The sequence below is a fragment of the Anguilla rostrata genome, chromosome 17, assembly GCF_018555375.3.
Source record: "Anguilla rostrata isolate EN2019 chromosome 17, ASM1855537v3, whole genome shotgun sequence".
NCBI classification, from domain to species: Eukaryota; Metazoa; Chordata; class Actinopteri; order Anguilliformes; family Anguillidae; genus Anguilla; species Anguilla rostrata.
This window is the reverse complement of record NC_057949.1, coordinates 18,402,453-18,415,638: the sequence shown is the minus strand read 5'-3', so window position 1 is coordinate 18,415,638 and position 13,186 is coordinate 18,402,453. Positions and strand designations below refer to the sequence as shown.

Here is a 13,186-nt window from a genome sequence, read left to right as displayed (position 1 = left end):
AGCGGTACATTGAGGGGATACTGGCAGGCATAAACCCACACACCTGCCAGGATGAAGCTGATCCATCCCTGTGTTCTCCAGGTTGGTTTATGATGCATCCAGAGTGTGAAATTGTGATGTCTACAGGGCCGAGTCTGACTTTCTAAAGCACCTTCATTGACTGAGCCACCCTGGTATTTCTGTTTGAGTATGTGTTACCTGCCCATGTATGTGTTTGCACCGTACTAAATGGCAACACTTCTGCAGGTGATAAATACCAATGGGATATATATTTGCAAAAGCACGCTTCTGTGAAAACAGAAATATGTATTTATTTAGTCTGAGAGAAGTTAATCAGCCACCAGGTCACTAGGGTTTCAGTCATGCTGATATCTACAGCTTGTTTTGTTCCGCTGACAATGGTAAAACATAAAAGTAAATAAAAACAACAAGAACAACAGTCAAGTGTTTGCAACATGTCGGAGGACAGAGTGTAAGAACACAGTATCAGCAAATATAAATAATTACAGTATTTTTAATATTTAACAATACAAATTTTAACAATAGTAGCAGGTCTAACATTTTCTGTTGTAAAAATTGACTAAAATAATATAAGTTGGAAACACAACTACAATATAAAAAAAGACATCTGCAAACTACAATGCCAAAAAAAATATATGTATATCCAAAACATGACTGGACAGGAAAGCAAGCATATTTTTAACAAGGTAACATTGTTTAAATTAATATAATGATGGAAGGGTCTTATTATAAAAAGTGTACTGTGTATAAATTCGCATACATTTAAGACGATAATTAATATTTAAAGGTGTGCTTCACATTGTGGGGGGGTGGGGGCCATGGCGAGTGATGGAAGAGGAATGCACGGGGGGGGGGGGGGGTTACATTCCCAGCTTCGATTCCCAAGCTGTTGTGCGATGGTGGAAGCCTGCAGTACTTGGCTTTTCCTCTGCGAGACGGATGTACAGGCAAGTCCTTGCATGTCGCATGGAGTATATTTCCCAACAGATTACATTATAATCTCTGTCATAAGCTTTGTATTTTCTACCTACAGTAAGAAACAAAGCTTGGCAATCCCTAAAACGAGCTGTTTGTTGACATATGTAAAAATTCTAATGTGGATTTTGGCCTGTTAAATTGGTGCTTCAATGGCTGTGTAAATCTAATTTAGCCAGTCATCAAGGCCAGTGCACGCAGGACTGTAGACTATTGGCCATGCAGATCAGCGATACGATACTTATTTTAATTACCGAGAGTATTTCCTACTGGACTTGTAATGCTGAAGATGTGTATGTGAATTGTTAACACATGGTACTACACACAAAATGACCAATATCGGGCACCTATATCAGGCCTCTCTCAGCACTGAAACTGATATCTTGTCAATGTTGTCGCATTTCTCACTGTATCTGTTACAACGAGAGCCATGGCATACTTTTCAGAGATGGTCATGTCTTTGATTTGTTGTTATGATTTGGACAGTTTGTTCATCTGTCGATTGGACACAAGTGGTGGATGAGTATTTAGATATTTAGAATTTTATAGTATAAATTATAACAATATTTAATGATCTGAATCTCAGTCTCTCTCTCTCTGTGCGCCCCACACTCACACCTGCTGACTTGCAGACTCACTCGCTCGTTGACTCACTCGCTGACTAGTTTACCGATTCACTCGCTTGCTGATTCGCTCACTGATTCGCTTGTTCACTCACTCAGTCACTTGCGCACTCTGTTCATATTGTCGGACATATTGTCCCTGGCAACTGTGAGTACTACCTTTGAAATACATTTCTTTGAAGTTTGCAAGAAAGCTGCGGAAAAAGGCTAGCGAACGCATATTTTACACGAAATATGTACATTTCAGAAGTCAGTTAAAAATATTTCCAAAAGGGCAGTGGTGCAGGCTTTTCAGTGTAATAATGGCAACAACATAACACAGATGACAAGGGTGATAATGAGGATAACAGTAATAATAACATTGATGACAACAATAAAGATATATTGTTTTATGGTAACAAAAAATAGCCTTCATTTTGGTTAATAGAAAATAATTATTTATATTTAACAATTATCAAGAGTATTAATTATTTTTGTAACCTTTGCATTTCCTTCCTCAAACATTGCGTATTGCTAGGAAACCAGTACTGAACACTGAAGTCATGTTCATGCTGGGGAATATGTGTTGGTTATTTCATTTCTAACTGCCTTGTGCTAAAATAATCTCTGCAGAAAAAAATATTGTGCTATATTTACTGAAACTGAGTTTATCTGTTGGTCTTCAATTTTTTATTTTATTTTTGGCCTCAACACATTTTTGGTGGTGTTCACGACTTAAACTGTTCTGGCGATATCATATTTATAAATATCTTTTTTTAATGGCGGGGTCACTCTGTAGGTACATAACCTGTGGCACTAAGAGATAATGGGAATAATGTGGCCTCACACAGTGCATGAGATGTAGGCAGACTAAGATATGCTGCGTCTTTAAGCATCATAACCTCGCTCCTGTGATTTCCCCTTTCTTCCTGTTGGAAAATATGGTGGAGGACCATCCTGTCTTAATTATTGATAATGCTTGAGTTTTTTTTAATTTTTTTTAAAAATGTACTCCACTTAAGCCTAGAAGTTTTCATAGGATGGTAAGACTGCTCCACATGGAAAAGGGTCACAGGTGCACCATATTGACCTAACAGCCCTTCAAGCTTTGTAGTGTAAACCTCCTTTAACCCCTCTGAGTCTGTCTCCCGACACAGGAGTTTCATCCATCTTGAGGCATGATGTTCCATGACCCAAGCCTACCCCCCAAAATCTGGGACTGTAAATTGAGGCGAAACCGGCATTCCTGCACCCCTCCTCCCCCCATCCCCCTCAGGGGCGGGACAGGGTGGTGTAGACGGGCTGTTCCCAGTGGGGGGGGCTGTGGGACTGTGGCACGCTGGCGGGGTCAGTGATGGCGGTATAGAGGGGCCGCTGCGTGGGGCCCATGTAGGAGAAGGCGGAGTACAGGCCTGAGGGCTGGCCAGAGTGGCTGTAGTAAGAGCTGGAGGCCTGGTGTTCGCCGTAATCAAACTGGGCCCTGGAGGCCAGCGCTGGGAAGGCCGAGCCGTAATGGGGGAGGCTGAGGGGGGTGTAGGTGACGTGGGCCCCGCCCGAGGAGGCCTCGGAGAAATGGGCCCCTGCGCCCGCCCCGCTCTCGCTCTTGATCTGGGCCTTTGAGGAGTCGGAGGCGAGGGCGGGGGACTGGTGCGGCTGCTGTTTGGACAGCCAGGTGGCGGAGTGTCCGCTGGCCGCCGCCAAGGCAGAGGAAATGCCGTAGGCGTAGGGCGAGGCGGAGGACCCCGCCCCTCCTGCCCCCCCGGGGTGCCCGTTGGGCGGCAGGTACTGGTCGAACTCGTTCACGTCAAACGGCTCCATGTTGGCCATCACCTCGTGACTGATCTCGCCGATGTCCATGTTGCCAAAATCTATGTGGGGCTTTCCTCCTGTCCCGGACCCAGATCCCCCTTCCCCTCCACCCACCAGCCCTCCGCGGGACCCCCCTCCACCATCTCTCTTCCCCTCCACGGACTTTCCGGACTGCAGCTCGGTTTTTGGGGTCGTGGGAGGGGTCGGGGGACTGTGACTCTGCCCTGTAAAGAGACACGATTCACATTAGAAGTAATAAAGTGCAGCGTTAGCACAGGGCAGACAGGAGAAGAGCTCAATTAAAACCCTATAAAATGAGGGAGCTTCCTGTGGGATCCTGGCCCACGGGCCTCCCTGGTTGTGTGTGGCTGAAGCCCCACAGCCCACCATGTGAAGGGTGGTAGCCCTGCAGGTAACCTGGCTATCTACTATTTGCTCCTGTTGCTGGTTGCAACAGTGGCACTGGAAGAAGCTTTGGGTAGAATCACCTGGCACATTGATAAAAGGAATGGGCGTGGTCTCAGGCTCACCTGCAGGGTGCGGGTGGGGGTGGTGCCCGTCGGCCAGCGGCGACCCGGCCCCAGGTCCGTGGGCCACGTCCAGGTGGAGGCTCTTAAAGTGCGACTGGCTGTGGCTGACCTCCCCCTCAGAGTGGCCGTCGGCCTCGGACCCCGAGCCGGGCTTGCCGTTCTTGCGGCGGCGGGGCTGGTACTTGTACTCGGGGTAGTCCTTTTTGTGCTGCTTGCGCAACCGCTCGGCCTCCTCGATGAACGGCCGCTTGTCGTTCTCGTTCAGGAGCCTGTGTGTTGGGGGGGGTGGGGGTGGGGGGGTGGGGGTGGGCAGAAGTACAGCGTTTGGCGGAAGGCACCGGAAAATCGGCCGTCGCCTCAGGCGCCTGACCAATGAGAGAGAGGCAGCAGAACGCGCGGGGCTACGTGGCCTTTAAGCACAGCCTGTGTAATGGAATGCGAATGGGGGATAGTTGCATAAGATCTGAGCAGAGTGACGTGTGCAGATCCAGTTCATGGTGCCCATATAAACCGCATCTGCAGGTGAGTGAAGGGGCTGCCGATTTGAAGCACTTTTCATCCAAAGATAACTGATGAACAATGCAACACTTTAGCCACGCAGATGGACAAAACTAGTTCAGCTGTGAGAGAATAAGGTATACATCATTAACTAGACTAGATTATGTGAGAAACTAAATTATTTTTGAGAGGAATGTTTGATTACTGCTGAAAATGTATTTTTGATCCTCTGTAAGGTTTATAATCTCATTCGAAACGGCTCATTTAATCTACAATGATGACAGTGAGGGAAATATATGCATCCATACTGTAGTCTCCTTACAAATATTTATAGAAGAAAATTCTATTCTGTAATTTACAACTTGTTGCATAGACCTTTGTGTGGGGCTGTATATTAGGAAATTCCAGCTACGGGTGCTCTGTGTGAACTACCTGTGCCATAAAATTTATTTGGGAAGGGTATGTAGTATTCCCTGTGTAAATTATAATGTTTACACTGAGTCAGGCAACAAACTAACTTTAATTGCAACACAACTGAATTATAAAATGCCAGGCTGTTGAATATGTAACTGAAGATCAGAATAGTGTTGAGATGAACATGGGAAAACACTCAATTTGTATTTCTTGACCGGCTGCACAATAATATGTGAGCTCAACATTAATCCCTTCATTTGCTAGTGGTCGAAGACTTGATAATTTGCTGACTCACTATGGAGGCCGGCCGTGAAGCACACGCTGCATACTATGCGGTTACGGTTCTGTATTTCCACGCTTTATTAAAAATAAATCCATAAATCTGATGTGTATTTGGAATGTGGGTGATGCGTCTCAGTATTGAATTATATGCCAGATATCTGCACTCACAATTTAAGTCACACACTGGTGCCAGCACTACCTTTAAAACCCGAAGCCTAAATATGTCATAATTTCTATCCTTGAAGCACATGCAGGCAATCATTTTACAAGATTTCACCCCTAACTATTTTAGGTTCTTGCTGTTCACAAGCGTACAAATAAAAAACCAACAGAACAGGGGAAGTTATATACGCAAATAATCAATTTTGCACAAAGAGCCTGAGAATGTTATTTACATATATTTTTAAGTTGCTTATGACTTTATGGTGATGAAGGCAACTTGGCACAGTGCTGAGCAAATGAGAAATAAAATGGTCATCTTGGACAAATAAGCCACAGGTTGGAGCCCATTACACATTCAAAGCCTAAAACACCAAGTGTCACTCAGTAGGAAGTTTTAATTTACAAAAATGGACGGACACTGCGCAGTACTTATTACTGATTTCACCAGTGTGCAGACTTCTTTTTATTTCTGAGATGGAACCATTTTGTAACCACGGGGAGCGATGGCTTTCTTACCTCCAGAGTTTGCCCAGGGTTTTGCTGAGCTCAGCGTTGTGCAGGTGAGGGTACTGGTCCGCCAGCTTCCTGCGAGCGGCCTGCGCCCACACCATGAAGGCGTTCATGGGCCTCTTTACGTGCGGCTTGCTCTTGTTCCCGGAGTTGACGCGCACGGGCATGGGCACCAGAGTCCAGTCGTACCCGTTCAGCACCTGGCTGACCGCCTCGCGGATGCCGATGGGGAAACGCTCGTCTTCGTCGTCCGACTTCACTGCCCTCCCGCCCGCGGCCTCGCCCGCTTCCTCGCCGATTCCAGACAGCTGCGGTCCAACGAGAGGCGAGTCCCGCCCCCCCACGGCCCCGGATGAGTGCCCCGGTGACAGCGAATGGCCGTCGTCCGAGGCTCCAGGACTCATCTCCACTTCAGATAAACTCTGCTCCTCTCCCGACATTTCTGCGATTCTCCTCTTGCTTTATTTACTTATTTTTTTAAAAAGCCCCTCCCTCCGGTGAGCGAAGAAACAAAACGATAAAAACTTATGTGCAGGTAGCTTATTCTGATAAATGGTGCATACATATGCCTATGGCTGTGTCAATCACAGCTTCGCCCTTCCCCGTCACTTCCAAAAGGGGAGCGGTAAATTATTTATTTTTATATACTTTTAATGTGACATTTTTTTTCCCACGGTCCAGCTTATATAAACTCCCACTCTGTTTCAGCTGTAGCCTTTCGCCTCAGTTCTGGAATTCTGTGAGCGGTCCACACCAAAGTTCTTTCCATTCGGGGAAGCACAGTTCCAAGGAAAGTTACTGGGACTCACTATTTATGTCTCGCTCTCTCTCACACCCCACTCTGTCTTAAATTCCAGTGAAATTTTGTCCTCTTCATCCGTTCTTGATATGACTTCGGTCACACCTTGAAAGTGAGAAAGGAACATAACGAAAAGTAAAATTAAAAACCCAGGCAACAGTTAACTGCAGCGTATGTTATTTGCAACAGCAGACCAGTCCCTAGGACCAGGGCAGGTTCTTGGCATAGGGCACCATCCTTCCAGGGAGGTGCCAGACAGGTTCGCAATCACTATCTCCAGCACACACCCCCCCAGAAAGAAAGCCTAGAGCCATCCCTGTCCAGGATTAATATATAAATCTATTGAATGCGCTTATTTTCTCCTCCATTGTAAGTCACTGTGGCTAAGAACATCTGCTAAATGAATGTAATGCAATTATTGTGGAAGAATTGGTCCATCTAATCATTTTATCGGGTTAAATCTGTTAGTATTGTGACGGATGGTAACGGCAGGACCATAGCAGCTGAATGTTTACAGAGGCCAGCTTGACAACTATTGTGTCACACCGAGAACGATTCTGTGACAGTTTTCTCCTGAATACATAAAGACGTCACACAAATTTCAGGGGCTAGGGCTGAATTAAGCTGTCTTTTTAAAAAAAGGGGGTTTAGAGCTGCTGATGAATTTGCATATTAGGCTGTGCAATATTCATATTTGGTAATGATAAGATGCACCAGTATGATCAAACCGTGATGAATGTGATAAGTGTCAATATCACACTTGGAAGAATTCTCTGAGGATAATGCTACAAGAGACGGAGTTAGTTATGTTTGAAACATAATGAGTGTTGGAATATTTTATTTCTCCATTCATAGTTCGGCCTCATTTCACCAGAGCAGTGCAGGCCTCTGTGTGTTATTGCAGCCCAGGCCTCATTCGCGCTAACAAGCTACTGTTTAAGGCTTGGCAGTTATTTCAAGCTCCCCGGAGAGCAAGTGTTGGAATGGCACGAGTCTGTGCCTACACAGGGCTTCGCTTTATACCTCAGAGTTCTTAAATAAACAGGAGCCGGCGCTGGAAATATAAACCGCATGTGGGTCTGTGGGTCTGCGGGTCTGCGCGTGTGTGAATTGGACAGTGTGTATTTGTGAGAGCGTGTATGTTGGTAAAATGTAGGGTTTTGTCCATAGTATCGTTGTGATGCACGGTGGACGTGAAACCGGCATTTTAATTAAGAGAGGGCGTGGACGCCAGTAACAAAAATATACATATTTAGACTGAACGCAGCCTGTAACTGAGTTCGAAAAACAGGAGACCACGCCCCTATTGCATTACACTACTGAGCGCGTTGGCATTTATTGTGAAAAATAATTATTTTAAACAAAAATAACTGCTGCTTTTTGTTTGCTTGCCTAAATTATCGTATAATTCCAGCCTTCTGAACTGTGAAAACGGCACAGGCCATAAAAGGTTCATCGCAGCTCTGGTTTGATTGAGTAGTATCCTATTCTCTATTTTATACGCAGTAATAAACGGTCTTGTCAATCCCCCCATCACAAGTAACTAAGGATCAACTGTACCAGGCAATTGATTTTTAGGCGGCACGTAGCCTACCTGGTCACATATACCCCAAATTGCCTCGGATGTTCTGGTTCTTTTCGCCAAGTCACGAGCCTTGGAGGGTGGTCTGTGTAATTACTACTGCCCCAGTGAATCACAACCCCCCAACACTCCACACAGAAATTGTCATACGTTACGAAAATTAGCGTTTAATTAACATCAAAGCTTTAACAGCACGCGGTGTACTGAGTGGCATGCGGGGTATCTGCTTGTGTAGGCGTATTTCCGCAACATGCCACAGCTCGAAGAGCCGTTGTGTCTATTTGGGTCGTGCGTGCACATACTCCTGTTTTGCCACAAATATGTATCTTAGTGCCTGTATTTTTTTATTTCGGTGTATGTGAGCCGACATTGTTTCAGTTGATTTTCTTAGCTAGGCTACTCATCTAATCTGACTCGTATTAAACCCTAAATCTATGCATTCCATCCGACATATTGTGTCTTCGTTAGTAGGAGACATTTGACCGTTTGATAGTTGGGTGGTAGGACGATGTAACATTAATTGCACCGACGGTCCTGATCCAGCGCGGGCACTCCGGTTCTCCGTGTTTCCAGAACAGAGCGCCTCTGTGTTTCGACCCCGACACGTTCCGTTTTGTCAATGAACACACTGCGCGTACAAAGCGCGCATTCTCCAGCCTGCGCGTCAATTAAGCATAGAACGTCAGTGACACAAATCGCTGTCTGTCTATTAATCCTAAGCAATATAACTATATTTGGAACAATTTTCTATGTATAGATCAATATAATATAGCCTACGCCTGTCCTTCATTTTCAGGGTTAATTTGTCGAATTTCACTTAATTTAATAACGTATTACCCGCTCACCCCCTTTTTTAAAAAACGAAAATCATGCAATATATTTTATATATGTCCATGGTGTTTATATTTCAGTAGATATGCCAAGAACCTAAGCACAAAAAGTTTATTGCTTGACTTCCCAAAAAAAAAAAAAATAAAAATAACCCACGAAAATTTGCAGTTTTTTAACGCCAATATTTCTGTCTACACAAACCATGATTTGCTACTGAAAAGATCCAACTTTTTCGTGTTTAATCTTATCTTAATTTTAAAACGGGGAGAGTGGAAGGGATAAATAGAATTGTTTGAATGTTAAATGCTGATTACAAGACGATTATAGTGTTTCTTAGCTCTCTGGAATGCTTTCAGAGTTGTGTCGAAATATGAAATGAAGGAACCTGTGAAAAAAAAAACGGCCCGTTCAAACCCCTCATTTTGCATTGCACATTCGAATACGTTGACTGTTTCTCAAAGTACGCCATTGGCGTACTATTCTGAGTTGTATATTCGTTAATTGCACGCAATTGTTGTACGTATTAGACATATCCGTGGCAAGACTGAATAGTTTGCGCAGTCGCTCGCATTACATTTCCGCCACACTTATATTTTCAGCTGAAAATATTCATTATTCCGAATGCTTCAAAAGTCGCGCAGCCCACTGTACAGCAGGGCGTAGAATCAGCTCTGATAGACTACTTTACACCGATACACTGAATACTTTTTCTCAAATGTGGACTCGTATAAATCGCGTTAGTGCTGAACATTTCACTGTGCATTAAATTCAGTAATTTGTGTTCAAGGCTATTCGACACTATTTGGTGACAGTGGCCTATTTTATTATTATTGTTTTTTTAATTTTGTTTATCGTTTGGGTCCATGCAAACTCAGTAAAGTAACGACATGGACAATGAATAGATTACTGGGAGCAAGGTGAGCTTAATTTATAGTTTAGTTAGCCGTTTAAAAGATTATTCAAATGAACGCGCAGATCGAGTTTGAGACTAATGTCACGATTATAAATTCTGTTTAAAATGTTCTAAGTGTTTGTATCGTAGCCTCCTTATCAGTGCGGACAAACCGGCTGCCGTTTCCTTCTGAACTTCATGTAATTAGCAAACCATAATTATCATCATTAACAAGTTATGCCTTCATATGAGCCGTACCTGTTACATTACAAATAAATATACTGAAATTGATTTAATTTGTTCAGGTAACCTTTTTTCTGAGGTTAATAATCTTTTTGCCACACCATCAGACTCAAGAATAATGATAAGATACAAATTATTATTAATAATACATAAAATAGCACAGCTATAAACTCTACGTTCATATCCTAATGGCTAGAATAATTCATCTACACATAACCATATGCAGTGCCTTCAGAAAGTAATCATTACCCACCTTGAACCATTTTTCCTCCTTCACCAAAACACATATTTATGATGCAAAAACTATTATTCAAAAATAGTTGATGGCAATAAGCTTTCCACACCCTGCTGCCGACAAGCAGCTCCATAGCCTGATGCTGCCACCACCATACTGGATGATGGTATTACCTGGGTGATGGGCTGTGCTTGGTTTGTGCCAAACATAGCACTTTGCTTTCAGGTGGAAAAAAAAAAAGAATCTTTAGTCTCATCAGACTACAAAATATTCTCCCAGAAAGTCACTGGGTCTGTCACGTGGCTTCTGGAAAATTCCAGGTGTGACTTATCGTTGGCATTTCTCAGAAGTGGCTTGCATGTAGCCAATCTTGCATAAGCCAAATATATGAAGTGCTGAAGAGATTGTTGATCTCTGGACAGCGTCTCCCATTTCAACCAATGAGCTCTGGGTTCTTCCATATTTTTCCATTCTGTTACAGTGGACTTAATGGTGCTTTTAGGAAGGTTCAGAATCTTTTTATGACTTTCTCCAGTTTTTAGCTTCTAACAACTTCATCTCAAAATTCCACAGACATTTCCTTGGTTTTGATGCCAGCATGACTAGTCTAACACGATCTACTGTCTCAAGAGACCTCACAAAGTCAGTGATTTTTATTCCGCAATAATGCAGTTTAATACAGGTGGATTCTAAATCAACATAACTTGTTAAGGTGTTTGGTGTGACCTCAAAAGAAAATGTAATGCTTTATTTCATTATGACATAGAGGTAGGCTACTTACATATAAGTAAAAACCCATTGAAACACTTTATATGTTCATTTCCCATTGCAAAACGAAAAAGAATCAGTGCAAGGTGAAAAAACAGGGTGAAAAGTGAAGGCACTATATTGATTTTGGATGGGGTTCCATTGCGTACACGCTTAAAGTGGGATTTCTACGACTCTTAATTAATTTCCTCCATCGAAGTTTGGTTTCAGAATTGTGATTTTGGCTCCAGGTCCTATAACCCGAATATTTCATGGATTTCTTTCTAGTCTGGCTTACCTGGGCAAGCACAAGACTGAAATAAGTAATTATATCACCTTTTGAAAGGTTGCTACTATAGGCGTGATAGCCACTTTCCCATACTTCCCATCGTACAACATGTGACTGCTCACTACTTTACTTGCTTGTAATTTTGTAATATTACAAATTGATTGTCTGTTTGTGGAAAGCTTATCAACTTCCGCTGGGGAAAAAAGAATAATTTGGAGCCGTACGAATTTCAGTTACTGTTTGAAATCTGTGAATAATGGCCACTTATTACATAAAGTCCAAAAATGTATTTCATTTTCCTACATGGGAATGAAGAATGAAAAACAGCCTACTGCAATTGTTTTAATTAAAATTAAATTCAATGGAAATTTTAAAAATACTATTATCAAGTATTTGGAAAGCAGTAACCGCGGGCAATAACCTACAACACAAAAGTTTCTCTTGTAAAGTCACCGTGATAGAGAACGGCGTAACGAAAGCAAACTCAGAATAAAATATACAAAACATTTGTACTTGTTCATTTTTAAACCGATAGCCTACACAGTATAGATAATAAATGATCATCATCATAGTCGTTATCGCGTCATGAAAGTCATAATAAATGACAAGACAAATTCATCATGAGTTGGGTCGAATAAAATCGTAGTTCCTGATATGCAGTAATGATGAGATGGAGGTTAAGCAGTCTATGATTTAATAACACACTCAGAGAAAGACAGTCAGAGAGAAAGGAGTGGTAAGCGTCTTACTTCTGCCGAGAAAAGGGTCGCCCGCTTAGCACGACAGTCCGTGTGTTCCCAAGTTTCCCGATGTGACGCTCGCGCTCACTCCCCAGCCCCCTCGCTCGCACTGCCCCGCTATGAATGCCTGCTCTGTGTCGCGCGCCGGGGCTTAAAGAGCTCCGTTGTGTGAGCAAAAGAAAAAAAAAGAAAATTGACGAGAAAAATCTTAAAGGAACAGAAACTTACACGGAGGCGACGCTGGTGATTGGACGGTGATTAGTTTTTTCGTTTCCTGCAGGAGGGCGGGATTTATACAGACTATAATTCCACATAAACCATCATCATTAACATTACCCGAATAATACTACAGCTTTGTATCGGAATGTTGTGTGAATTTAGACAATGTATGAATATAGAAGTATAAATAATTGTTTGTTGCCTGTCTGTTTTTTAAATTGTCCTTCAGCTATTATTCAGCATGAAGTTAGGTATTTCAAATATCCCCTATGGTTGTCCCATCTGAGAATCTGAACACAACTTCTGTACATCCCTATTTAGAACTGCTTAACCACCTTATATTTATGATAAAATTGCTGGGACGTCAGCTTTTCAGATATATGAAGAGTGTTATTATGATGCTACAGGTTGCCCTGCTGATAAATTCCAGATAAAACTAGCTGGGATTCAAAGCTTGTTTTAGCTGATATGTGGCTGGTAAAAGCTGGTTAAACCTAGTTTAACTGAGAATAAGCTTGTGGCCAAACTGGTGGACTAGCAGACTATAGACTGATCAGCTGGTGAACAGCTGGTTGACCAGCTAAAACTAGCTAGAAGTTGCGAAGACACAGCTTAAACCAGCTTGACCTGCTTAGGCTGGTTTAAGATGGAATTTTCAGCAGGGTGCTGGTGGTGATATTGATGATGCCACTAATGGAGGGGTAATTTGAGGTTTTACACTGTAGTCCAGTGTTGTTTATAGATTCCTTGTGCACAGGTTGAAAGCTGTTGTACATTTGTTGGTCTTGTCTATGGTTTGGTATGAC

General features: G+C 42.9%; 2 protein-coding genes across 3 annotated transcripts in view; one reads left to right on the top strand and one right to left on the bottom strand.

The window, feature by feature from the left end:
- The window catches only part of kdelr3 (KDEL endoplasmic reticulum protein retention receptor 3), a 61,914-nt gene that overhangs the window by 3,323 nt on the left and 45,405 nt on the right, over nt 1-13,186 (top strand). The window lies entirely within an intron of this gene.
- LOC135242906 (transcription factor Sox-10-like) lies at nt 497-12,312 on the bottom strand. 2 transcript variants are annotated; one of them, XM_064314216.1, is made up of 4 exons: nt 12,171-12,312; nt 5,810-6,707; nt 3,938-4,206; nt 497-3,631 (listed from the first exon to the last, which is right to left on the bottom strand). In XM_064314216.1, exons 2-4 carry the CDS (start codon nt 6,241-6,243, stop codon nt 2,871-2,873), a joined length of 1,464 nt encoding a protein of 487 aa, XP_064170286.1. In that variant the 5' UTR covers nt 6,244-6,707; nt 12,171-12,312; the 3' UTR covers nt 497-2,870. The 2 variants fall into 2 exon arrangements, with proteins under 2 accessions (XP_064170286.1, XP_064170287.1); XM_064314217.1 differs by lacking the exon at nt 12,171-12,312 and adding an exon at nt 10,404-10,742.